This window comes from Lynx canadensis, chromosome E1, assembly GCF_007474595.2.
Source record: "Lynx canadensis isolate LIC74 chromosome E1, mLynCan4.pri.v2, whole genome shotgun sequence".
Classification (NCBI taxonomy): domain Eukaryota; kingdom Metazoa; phylum Chordata; class Mammalia; order Carnivora; family Felidae; genus Lynx; species Lynx canadensis.
Window position 1 is genome coordinate 4,487,892 of NC_044316.2, and position 12,454 is coordinate 4,500,345.

The window sequence follows — 12,454 nt, forward strand, 5'->3', positions numbered from 1 at the left end:
CTTCAACAGATGCCAGAATTAAAGGCAACGACAGGAGGAGAACTCCTCACCTGGTCTTAGGCTCAGGTGCTTAAGCACAGTATTCTGGACACTAATCACGGCGTGCACAGAGAGAAAGTGAAGTTCATGGAACCACATCCTCTTAGAAATGTCTACCCCCAAATAACAGGTGAGCTGTGATAGTGAGCAGTAGTGGTGTGGACAGTGATTATTCATTCACGAGAATGCCCAGACGTGGTTACCTTCGGTGCCGTCAGGCTCGGCCTGCTCCTCTCGCTGCTTCTGCTTGAACTTCATGTTCCCGTAGTGCATTACGGCGCCCGTCAGCTTGTAGATCCCGACTTTCTCCTCTGAGCTGAAGCCCAGAATGTCAATGGCGTTCTGGGAGTTAGAAAAAGGACAGTTGTCACAGAGACTCTGTTTTCCCTGGTGAAGACCTCACCCTTTCTGTACAGCCCGGGAGACGGCGTTTGCCCAAAGGAGTGGTTGACAGGTGGGATGTGTTAAGATAGGGGTTAAAAGCCATTTCTTTGTGGCGCCTGGATGGCTCTGTCGGTTAAGCGTCTGACTCTTGATTTCAGCTCAGGTCATGATCTCATGGTTTGTGAGTTTGAGCCCAGCCGTCGTGCTCTGTGCTGACAGTGTGGGGCCTGCTTGGGATTCTGTCTCCCTCTCTCTCTGCCCCTCCCCTGCTCGTTCTCTCTCTCTCTCTCTCTCTCTCTCTCTCTCAAAAAAAAAAAAAAAAAAATATATATATATATATATATATATATATATATATATATATATATATACACATGTCTATATATATTTGATTTAAAATCCATTTCTCTAACATGTTTATGTGGGAGGGGGAGATTATGGAAGAAAATGTGAATCGTCTGTAAGAACTGATTTGAATCCTTTATACATAGATTTGGGGCTGTTTTCTGGAGGAGGCCGTTGGGAACCATTGTGTGATAGCAGGAGAAGGAAGTGTCATGGAGAGTGTCTGAGGAAGTGTCCAACAGCTTGAAAACCTGGCATGGTAAGCCGGGAATTCTGGTGTTGCTCAGAATTGAGACAGTAAGGCGCCCCAGGCAACTAGAGCCTCAGGGGACGGTCATGGAAGAGAATGCCACCACTTTTCAAATAAGGAAGGGGAAAACTTTTGCAGAGCCTACCTGTGCTAGGCACACCCATATATCGCCCCGTTAAGTCGCTATGAGAACCTTCTAGGTGTGCAGATGTTTCCAAAGTTACAGGTGAGACCTGAGGTTCTAAAAGGATAAGTGACCTGCCCCAAGTCACACAGGCAGGATGGGATAAAACTGGGGCCGGAGCAAGTGCTTGGGTCACTTCAGAGCCTACAGCGGTTGCTGATTTGGTCTGACAGCCCTTGGCCCGTCATCTACCACAAAGACTTAAATTAGCGACTCCTTCTCTGGGGTGTATGTGTTGACTATGCAGTAGGCCTTGCAGCCTGAGCCTAAGCAATCCCCACTGGCGGATTTGACATGTATGGACGTGCTGGTGAGCAGGTTGGTCAGTGTCAGCAGGATGGCACTCTTGGGGTCGTGCCCCCTTTTGGAGAGGGAGAGTCCATGCCAGGAGCCGACCTGCAGGATGAGAGGCCGTGGTGGCCTCCTTGACTCCATATCCCACCCCATCAGATGCATATCTGTGTCTTAGGAAGGGGTCATTGTAGGTTAAGAGAGAAAACCTTTCGTTAAACTTTGAAAGGAACCAGGTGAAAGCATTACTGTCTGGGGACCCTCCTGGAGAACACAGTCCCTGGAAGGGAGAAATCCCTTTCTGCTCGGCTGTAAACCATCACCCAGGAAAAGCTCCAGGAGAGGGATGAACAGTGTCGGCCCCTGACAGCTGGGGACCTATGGTGAGGACCTGAGACATCTTTGGTGACTTTAAGAATTACCTAAGGGGCGCCTGGGTGGCTCAGTCGGTTGAACATCCGACTTCAGTTGGGGTCATGATATCGCGGTTCATGAATTCGAGCCCTGCGTTGGGCTCTGTGCTGATGGCTCAGAGCCTGGAGCCTGCTTCAGAGTCTGTGTCTCCTTCTCTCTCTTCCCCTCCCTCCCCCTCAAAAATAAATAAAAAACACACAAAAAATTTTAAAAATTACCTAAGAGGCCCTTTCTTGGGGGATGGAGACCTTGCCCCGGTCATTAACCCAATCTTTCCATCCTCATCAGTTGGTAACGGCTGGGGAAAATTGGTAAAAATATATACAGCTAGGTTTGAGTTAACTAAAGTTTATTTGCCCAAGAACATTCTCTTCTTGTCTTTTTTGTTTTTAATGTTTATTTATTTTTGAGAGAGAGAGAGAGAGAGAGAGAGTGAGAGAGAACAGGGGAGGAGCAGAGAGAGAGGGAGACACAGAATCAGAAGCAGGCTCCAGGCTCCAAGCTATCAGCACAGAGCCCGACATGGGGCTTGAACTCATGAACCGCGAGATCATGACCTGAGCTGAAGTTGGACACTTAACCGACTGAGCCACCCAGGCGCCCCACATTCTCTTATCTTAAAACAATTAGCGTCACCTGGAAATGTCACAAAATGAAAGCCAAGGAGCTGACACTGGACAGTGCCCCCAGCCTGTTGGACAAGACCCCTTTCCACCAGCTCTTATGGGTCCTGTGAGGGCAGAGCCAACAGCAGTGGAGATGAATTGCCCAGAGATGATGTCTGTCCATTAAAAATGCAATTAATTAAAAAAAAAAAAAAAAAAAAAAAGGAAGTCCTGGGGTTGGGCAGATCTGGCTTCAAACGCTCTAACATTTACAAACTCTGTCTTTGAGCAAATTGTGTGTTTTTTTTTTCTAAGACTCCGCTTCCATCTTTGTGAATCAGAAGTCATAGTCGTTACCTCTATCACAGGTTTGGGGGGGGCTTAAACAAGATAACATGGACAAAAGCCCTTATCTTAGTTCCTAGCTCATGTAAGTGCTCAATGCACTTCGTTATTATTATTCTAGTTATTAACCTTAGAAATGCTTCCCAAAGCTAACGGCTGGGGGGTGGGGGCTGATGGGTGCCCTAAGGATGTGGGAGCTGAAGGTGAGCCTGAGTGGGCAGGTAGCCTGAGGAGTGGAGCGTCTGCTACAGAGTGGGTTATCTTTCCTGCTTCATACTTGGCTGTGTCTTAAAATTTTTCTTGGGGCGCTTGGGTGGCTCAGTCAGTTAAGCGTCTGACTTAGGCTCGGGTCATGATCTCTCGAGTTCGAGCCCCGCGTCCGGCTCTGTGCTGACAGCTCGGAGCCTGGAGCCTGCCTCCAATTCTGTGTCTCCCTTTCTCTCTCTGCCCCTCCCCCACTCACGCTCTGTCTCTCTCTGTCTCAGAAATAAATAAACATTAAAAAAATTTTTTTTAAATTTTTTCTTAAAGAACTGTGCAGATGGTTTTGTAACCTGAGAAGTTCCAACAAAACCTTTCAAAACCTTATACGTGTGAACATCTAAAGTGCTGGAGAAGGGAACGGGAAGTCCTGTTTGGGAGAACGTTCTGGATCCCCCACGGGATCTGCTGAGGTGGTGCTGGGTGCTTGGGAGGGGTGCAATCTGGATGAATTGTCTTGACATCTCCATCTCTGAGATCTTGGGTCTGATCACCTAACATCTCTGGGGCCCTGTTTCTCATTAGATTGCTAGGATGCCTCTCCGTTCACAAGCTCAGTGATTCCACACAGAAAGAAAGGAGGAAGGAGAAAAGATGCTTACATCAGTCGCCAGTAGCTCTTTACTGTCATCGATGCTGGCCACGGTGACCTCTCCTTGGCTCACGAAGGGGAAGTCAAAGGGATTGGTTGAAATGAGGAGCAAGTCTGTGAAACACGAAGGAGGTCCCGTCAGCGCCTCGCGCACCTTGTACGCGGGGTGTTTTTCCCACGTGACTGATTTGGAAGATGAGAGCAATAACCCCTAAGACCTTACCGATTAGTTCTGGCTTCTTGTTTGACATGATTTGGTAAAAAATGTGATAGCTTCTCTCACTGGACAGCTGAAATGTCACTCTGGATTTTTCTAAGAGATCTAAGGGAACAAAAAATAATGTGATTTGAGGTCCCTGGGAGATGCCTCTGTGGTCAAATCCCATGGTGCCCAGTGGGGTGCCCTGACTCACAGGTTTCGATGTCTGCAGATGCCAGCTTTCCCGTGGCTCCGAAATGAATCCGAATGAATTTCCCCTGTCCAATGGCAGGTAGACAAACATCACCATTATTTCATGTATATGGTAGTGTGGCTGGCTTTTGCTAGGGACTACCAGCCATGAGTGGGAAATGTAGGGTCACGGAGAAAGTGATACCAGATGCAGAGGACTTGCCTCTTCTCTGCCTGGCATCCGGTGTCCCCATTCTGGGTCCATCAAGACTCAGATAGTTCTACCCAAAGCATCTGGCCCTGTTCCTCCAGCTCTGGGGACGCCCACAGCCTCCCTCACCAACTTCCTTGAGACCACCTCACGCTAGACTGTCCCCTTGGTTTTTAACCTGCTCTCTGGTACCCGGATTCCCAAACACTTCATGACAACTTTGATGGGTCTCATTGGATTGTCTTGCTGACCTCCTTTGTTCCTTCTGAGATTTCTTCCTTTGGTTTCCCTTACTGCTTACTACAGGCAAACCTAGCTCCCAGGCTCAGGCCAGGCTCTCTGGCTCCCCAAATACACATTCAGAGTCTGAGTTCTCCCCTTTGGAGGGGAGGCGAGAGGTGAAATTTTACGAGCGATTGGTCTCTACCAAACTGTGAGCAAATTTGAGGGCAAAAATGTTGCCTTGCTTATTCACCCACAGTCAGGAATGTGGTCGTTACTCAGTAATATTCTCAATATTTTCTTCTTTTATTTTGAGCTTATTTATTTATTTTGAGAGAGATAGGGAGAGAGAGAATCCCAAGCAGGCTCCACACTCTCAGTGCAGAGCCCAACAGGAGGCTCAATCCCATGAACCATGAGATCGTGACCTGAGCCAATACCAAGGATCAGATGCTTGAATGACTGAGCCACCCAGATGCCCTGGTGTATTTTCTGAATGAAGCTTGAGAAGAGTTGGTGTAGGGCCAGTGGAGGTATGAGTGAACTCTAAGTGTTGGTCTTCGGTATTGTTAGCTGCTCAGTGGGAAATGATGGAAGTTTTAGCCTGCAGATGTTTGGTGGGTGGGCGGAAGGTAGACAGAATAACCAGGGTGATCGTGACTTCTGGGTCTGGGCCAAGAGGAGAGGCCTAAGTACTATAGGGGGTGTCTAAAGGCATCGTCTTCCTCCTGGCACCAGGTTAGCTCAATAACTGACTTGATGCCAATGTATGTACCATGTCTCTGCTGTGTAACATGCACCCAGATCCCCTACGAGCAAGAGATTTTAGTTGTGCACAGGGAGGACAGATGTGCAAATGAGCAATGCACAGAGGACCGAGGGAAAGAAAGAAAGAAAGGTCAGGGCTCATTGTCACAGTCCTTGATGGCTACATCTACTCTCTCATCAGTGACCATTTTATCTTTGAGAAATAACGATGAAACACAGCTTGAGATTATCCACCTCCTGAGATGTGTGAAGTCCTGATGTACGTTTGCAACTACAGGCATAAATGAGGGCTTCACCTCGTGGTATCTGCTCACCTCCTGGTACAGTGAGATTAGGTAGAGGACTGGTTGTTTATTTGCCGATGGAGGAAGTCAATGCCTCTTTGGCTGAGCTAAACTTAAGTGAGACATTGAGGGATGGAACATATCCTTCAGTATTTTCAACATCAACTTATTCCCAGGTTTTGGGCTCTCCTGCCTTCACAGGACTTTTCCTTTTCCCAATGCCTCTGACTTGGAGAAATTAAAGCTGCTCACTTAATTCACACTAAGGTTTATGTGGCTAATAAGCCAATGAAATTGCTCAACGGACTTCAACATTTTAAAATGTGCTACCTCAAGGGGCGTCTGGATGGCTCAGTAGATTAAGCATCTGACTCTTGGTATCGGCTCAGGTCATGATCTCACAGTTCGTGGGATCGAGCCCCTCATCAGGCTCTGTGCTGAGCCTATAGCCTGCTTGAGATTTTCTCTCTCCCTCTGCAACCCCCCCCCCAAAAAAAAGTTTCTGCCTCAAGAGACCAATTTTAGCATAAAAGAATTGCTCTCTACTTGTGGAACCTGAACCACCGTAACTTCACGATGCTCTGAGATGTCGCTGTCTAGTTAGGAAGGGACAGATAATTCTGCCTCTGCCAAGAATGAGACAACACATTCTTCAGTGTATCAGAATATCCCAGCAGGGCAGATAGATCTGAACCACGTGAGGGTAGAATAGGGCTGGCTATATTCTGGTTTATGTGGCATTTTTTAATATCCAGCATTTGAGGAGAGGGTTTGGTTCTGGGGTGGGGGTGGGGGGTGTGTGGAAAATTGGACTGGGTCTTACAAATCTTGAGGAGTTGTCATTCCTCACAGTCTTGGCGTTTCCAAAGGCCTCCAGCAGGGGATTGGCCTGGATGATTTGATCTTCCAGGGTCCCCTAATAATAAACAAGAAGAGACAAAGGGAGGACTTTGGACTGTCCCCTGAAGGAGCCCCCTGGTGACTCGAATGTGTGTATGCTCTGGGCAGGGTCCAAGGAGAGATGCTGACCAGTCCAGCCCGGTGGCCAGTGCAGATGTGAGAAGGAACCCACAGCCTCACCCCCCACCTCCCGAGGAGGCTTCAAGGTCCCATCCAGGAGACGGTCTGATTAGTATAGCATTGACGTGACTCTGGTCACACCAGATTTCAGGCTTCATCTTGATTTTTCAGGCTGCCTTTCTTCTCTGAGAACACTTCATTATAAAGCATGGATTTTTAGAATACATACACCCGTTACTGCATGCATCGGGACCCAACTAATAGATTTGGATTCAGAAGTATAAATAGAATTGAGCAATTAAAGTGACCCAAGAGATCACTTATAGAAATAGTGGTTCTCAAAAAAATTTTAAGTAGCAAAAAACATGTCATGAGAACTATTGCTCAGAAGTCTGCTTAAAGAAGATGTCGGGCTCTGTGCTGGCAGCTCGGAGCCTGGAGCCCGCTTCGGATTCTGTGTCTCCCTCTCTCTCTGCCCCTCCCCCACTCATGCTCTGTCTCTCTGTCTCAGAAATAAACATTAAAAAAATTTTTTTAAGAAGGCAGAACTTTTACCCTCACCCCCCTACCACGACTGCTTATCCTTCTGTCTCCAGGGCAGTTTTCAAACTCCTGTCCTGCCCAGCTGGTTCTCAAAGTGTGATCCCTGGACCAGTTGCGTGAACAGAGGGAACGTGATGAAAATGCAAAGCGTCAGCGTTGTGAATGTGAGATTGGCATTTCGGTCAGAAATTCTGGGCCAGGGGCTTAGCGATCGGTCGTTCAAAAGCCCTCCTGGTGATTCTTATGTGCGCTCACCTGTTTTTTGAGAGCCCCTGGCCTGAAGCATCCCTCCTGGAGGGGAGTGCATAGTGAGTTGCTCACCTGTCCCTGGCTTTTCCTGATGGAGCTGGCGCCACCACCTCCCGCCCTGCCCCGCAAGCACCCTTAGGACACGACGAGGTGCACCGCCTACACTTGGTGCTCACCCACTCTTTTTTTTTTTTTTTTTTCACCCACTCTTTAAGTTGGACTTATGCCCGCAAACCTCCCGATGGAGGGAGCTGCTTACCTGCATCTTGCCTGGCTGCTGTTCCTTCTTTTTGTCCCCAGTGACCGCAATTGTTGCAAAGTACTGGATGACACGCTTGGTGTTCACGGTCTTCCCCGCGCCGGATTCTCCGCTGCCGATTTAAAAGTAAGGGAGATAAAAGGGTGGAAGGGGCAGTGCCGGCTTCCGTGTCCTCATGGTGCAAACACAGGTTACTCACGTGATGAGGATGGACTGATTGTCTCGATCTGGAAATGCAGAGGGAAGAAAACGGAATAAAGAAGCAGCAAACACACGGAATAAAAAACAAAAAACAAAAAACAGGGCAACATCGGGTGTGGTCGGGGTCCATGTGGCGCTGACCTCAACTAGCGGTGTGAGGCTGGGGTGTGTCTAATCTTCCTCGCGACCATTGGTGCAGGTTCCCCAAATGTGGGATGTGCACCACGGACAGCGTGGCGAGTGAACAGTGAATCCCACGGTGTGAAAGTTTTTCTTGTTCATGGCTCTTTAACTCCTTGCCAGCCATTTCTCAACAAAGAACAAGTCTCAGACTCAGGGCTTGTGGGAAGGCACGGCTTCTAATTAGAATCTATGGGCACTGATTGGTTGTCATTGAGATTTTCTTTTACCTTTACTCTGTACTCGTGGAAAGTGACCGTGGTTTTCCATTTACAGTCGCTTATGAGTTGAGTGGTGTCCCCCACAAATTCATACGTTGAGATCCTTACCCCCAGGACCTCAGAATGTGACCTTGTTTGGAAACAGGGTCTTTGCAGGTGCTATTGGTGAAGATAAGGTTGCCCTGGAGTGGGTGGGGCCCAAATCCAATATGATTTCGGTCCTTATCAAAAGGAGAGGTTTGGAGATAGATCCACTCAGGGAGAACACCATGTAAAGGCAAATGTATAAGCAGAGTGATGTTTTTACAAGCCAAGGAACCCCACAGATAGCCAGGAAACCCCCAGAAACTGCAAGAGGGGCAGGGGACAGATTCTGCCTCTCTGCCCTTGGAAGGACCCAACCACGCTGATACCCCAGCCTTGGACTTTCCACCTCCAGACTTTGAGACAATAATTTCTGTTGTGTAAGCCACCTGCTTTATGGGATTTTGCCACAGCAGCCCTAGAAACTCATACAAATAGTGGTATTGGGGGCGCTTGGGTGGCTCCATCAGTTAAACATCTGACTCTTGATTTCATCTCAGGTCATGATCTCATGGTTTGTGGGATCAAGCCCCACGTTGGGCTCCACTCTGAGTGTGGAAACTGCGTAAGATTCTCTCTCTCTCTGACCCTCCCCAACTCATGTGCATGCCTCTCTCTCTCTTTCTCTTAAAATAAGTAAATAAGCTTTAAAACCACCTCCCCTCCACAGGGCATCTGGGGGCTCAGTCAGTTAAGCATCTGACTTCGACTCAGGTTATGATCTCATGGTTTGTGGGTTCGAGCCCCACATCGGGCTCTGTGCTGACAGCTCAGAGCCTGGAGCCTGCTTCAGATTCTGGGTCTCCCTCTCTCTCTGTCCCTCCCTTGCTCATGCTCTGCCTCTCTCTCTCTCAAAGATGAATAAACATTAAAAAAATATTAAACCCTCCTCAACCAAAAAAAAAATAGTGCTATCGATCTTCCTTTTCAAATTGATGTAACTTTAGTTGATTCGCAGACAAATACAAAATGTACAGTAATGTCTAGGACTGAGTGTGAGAGAGGAAGGGCTGAGGTCTGGACAACATGAGGTTTAGGAGATGACTTTCAGGGTCGTCAAATCTCAGAGGCTTGCTTCTGCTTCTTGAGTCTGCACCAAATCGAGTCAGGTGAAAGTAGCAGGTCAAAGTGACAGAAAACAGGGTGTCGTCTCAGAGACAACACTATCATCACATCTCTACATCCTGTGCCCTCCTGGAAATTTAGGGAAGAGACAGAGGAACCCGAGTCTAGGCAGGAAGACAGCGCAGGGACTTTGCTATGTGCATTTCTCCCACTTTGCTTTTTAGCTGCCACTAATAGGCTCCCTTCTAAGCATGCTCATGTTGGGGGATTCTGTGGAGGTAAGGGCAGGGCATCTCTCTGCGTTCCTGGTCCCCCCCCAGTAAGCATGTGCGCAGCGCAGCATCAGTCGTCAGCACTGGCCTATGAACCATGGCTGCTAATGGAAGATACTGCAAAATCATCATGTAATCATCGGAGTCTCCCAAGGTCACTTTGCTCATCGCCCCATCCAGATGATCGAAGGGCTTGAATAATTAGCTGAGAAGCAGTCCAATTAAAGGGCTTGAATAAGGAACTAAAAACTATTCGCAAAAAATACGGATTGGAGAAATGACTCACCCGTCAGCATGAACTGATAGGCGTTGTCGGAGATGGAGAAGATGTGGGGCGGGGCCTCCTGGCGCTTCTTGCCTCGGTAGGCGGCCACCACCTCGGGATTGTACACCGGCAGCCACTTGTAGGGGTTGACGGTGACACAGAAGAGGCCCGAGTAGGTCTGAGAAAACCAGAAAATGCAGCATGTGGATCTTGCTTTACTTGGAGAGGGGGACGGCTTAATAAGGAGATGCCAAAGGGCACTCACGTAGATCATCCAGGCTGTGTAACGCTCTTTGAGGTTGTACAGCACGGCGGGCTCGTGCAGATGCGTCATCATGGCCATGTCCTCGATCTTGTCAAACTTGGGAGGGTTCATGGGGAACACCTGGTCACTGTTCAGGGTGAGTGTCTGGGGATTGAGAGGAAAAGCACATGATGAGTAGGAGAGCCAATGCTCTGTACCCCACTCTACCTGGTGCGGAGGAAGTCGTGAGACACTGCAGTGTGATCACCCCATTACCATGAGCAGCTTTATGGATCATCTCCGTTCCCAGAGATGATCCACAAAGAACTATCCTTGATTAACCTAATCCCGGTCAAACTGCATAACCGGGTCTGGTCTGGTGCCCCCTGTCAGCATGCCATCCTGTGTGCGGGGAATGAGCCACAGGTACGCACGGCGATAGAGCCCTTTAGCCCTTGGGGTCCAAGCGGGACTCGGGATGGCCAAGGCCAGGGCAGGGCGGGCCGCCTCTGTTCGACCCATTTGCTGTGAGTGCTGATATGAGACAAAGGTCGAGAGGCTGGAAAGAAGTATTCCAGTGTCTTCTGTGCATTTCCACCTCAATACCTCTGCTCACATGGGTTCCTTTGTCTCGAGTACCTTCACCGAAATTATGTTCAGAACCCCTCAAAGTTCAGCTCAGGCGACACCTCCCCTGTGACCTATTTCCTGTCTCCCTATCTTTTCCGGGGTTCCATCATTCTTTGCATTTACAGCATTTGGGCTTGGTCCGGGCAGAGGTATTGGTCCGTGGTCAAACTGTATATTTCTGAGACTATTACTTAATTTCCCTTCTGTGGGTTTCCCTTCAGAAGGCAAAAAGGCAGCGATTTGTTGGTACGGGCCAAATCTCTTGAGGAAAGGAGACTCATTTGCCCCGCTGCTCTGCACTAGAGTAAGATACCCAAGATAGCATAAGGGGAGATGGAAAATTCTGTGGATCCTGAACCTTCAGACATTGGGACTTGTTTCTTTTCAGATCATTCAGGGAAGCAGTGAGATCCTCAGCGTGTGACCGTGTAAGATTCCGAAAATGAGGCACAACTATGGGAGGGGCCCCCAAGAATGACTGAAGAAAATTTATTTCCAGCTCAGTGCACAGAGGCTGAAATCAGAGGTTAAGTTCAATAAACAAACAACAAATAAAATAAAGATCTGCCTTGTATGCCTGAGTTTGTGAACTGAGACTCATACCTGCCAGTCACATCTTGATTCCTACACAAGATGGTAAATGTTGGGAAGGCAGGTTGTGAGATTTGCTTCTGTCTGCAAAGTGATGGATGCCAGGCGTGGTGGGCGTCCAGTGAATATTGAATTGAATGGTGCCCTGTAATTCTCTACATTAAGCTAGGAATTGCCTCTAGTGTTTTCTCTATAAGTCACTCTGCATCCTAGGGAATGACATTTGCCTGGCCCACCCAGCAGCAACCAGCATCGATCTTTCCCTTAAATGGTCCAACCTCTGCCACCCTAACCTTCTCCTTTCTCCAAAGCAAACATCACAAAAACTCTCAAAGCCCAAGTCCCAGAAAAACGAAAGAAACAGGAATGAAGGCGTTTGCAAATGTCACTTCACTACAGAATAGATCAACGTTAGTTGTGTTCTGTCTTCACGTTGCTACGGACTAGCACATGATTTCCAATATTCCACGCCAAAGGTACATGAGAATGCCCACATTTTCAAGGACATCTGAGATCAACACTTACCCGGTCATCCAGCGTCTTGACCGTGACTTTGTCATTTTCCCTGCTCTGGATCATACCTTTCACGTACATTTCCTTATCATCTACTGCAAAGCAGGCTTTCTTAGAATCAAAGGGGCGGTTTTGTGCCTCGATTCTCTCCTTCTCTGGCTTCCGCAGGTAGGGAGCTGCCTCTCCAAAAATGGCCATCTCGGCATCAGAACTCATGACTGCAGGGGGACTGGGAAGACCAGGGAGATGGCTGAGTCTGGAGCCTGGTGACTCCTGAATCTGAAGGGTCCCACCCTATTATTTCTACCCATCCAGGGGGTCGGATCAAAAGCTCCTGGGATTAATTTAGGTCAGGATGAATCCAGGACTATGTCTAGGGGCTTAGAGTGGGCAAGGAGCAATGAGCTAAGGGAGAGACTGCCTCCTAAGAAAAATGGTTGAGGGGTGGTTTTCATCCCTGGGTGCTGATTTGGGGGGATATCTCTTAGTTCAGCTCCACGCTCGGAAGGAAGTCTGAACCAACCAGAGTGA

The 12,454-nt window shown here is 48.4% G+C and overlaps 1 protein-coding gene across 1 annotated transcript in view; it reads right to left on the reverse strand.

The window, feature by feature from the left end:
• The window catches only part of LOC115500653 (myosin-13), a 53,789-nt gene extending 41,650 nt beyond the window's left edge, over nucleotides 1-12,139 (reverse strand). Inside the window, exons 1-10 of the mRNA XM_030295222.1 lie at nucleotides 11,936-12,139; nucleotides 10,211-10,354; nucleotides 9,967-10,123; nucleotides 7,857-7,884; nucleotides 7,658-7,769; nucleotides 6,410-6,502; nucleotides 4,124-4,187; nucleotides 3,934-4,032; nucleotides 3,721-3,824; nucleotides 243-381 (exon numbers count right to left, since the gene is read on the reverse strand). Of these exons, the coding sequence (XP_030151082.1) occupies nucleotides 243-381; nucleotides 3,721-3,824; nucleotides 3,934-4,032; nucleotides 4,124-4,187; nucleotides 6,410-6,502; nucleotides 7,658-7,769; nucleotides 7,857-7,884; nucleotides 9,967-10,123; nucleotides 10,211-10,354; nucleotides 11,936-12,139 (1,144 nt within the window). The remainder of the gene's footprint in view (nucleotides 1-242; nucleotides 382-3,720; nucleotides 3,825-3,933; nucleotides 4,033-4,123; nucleotides 4,188-6,409; nucleotides 6,503-7,657; nucleotides 7,770-7,856; nucleotides 7,885-9,966; nucleotides 10,124-10,210; nucleotides 10,355-11,935) is intronic.
• Nucleotides 12,140-12,454: the final 315 nt, after the last annotated feature.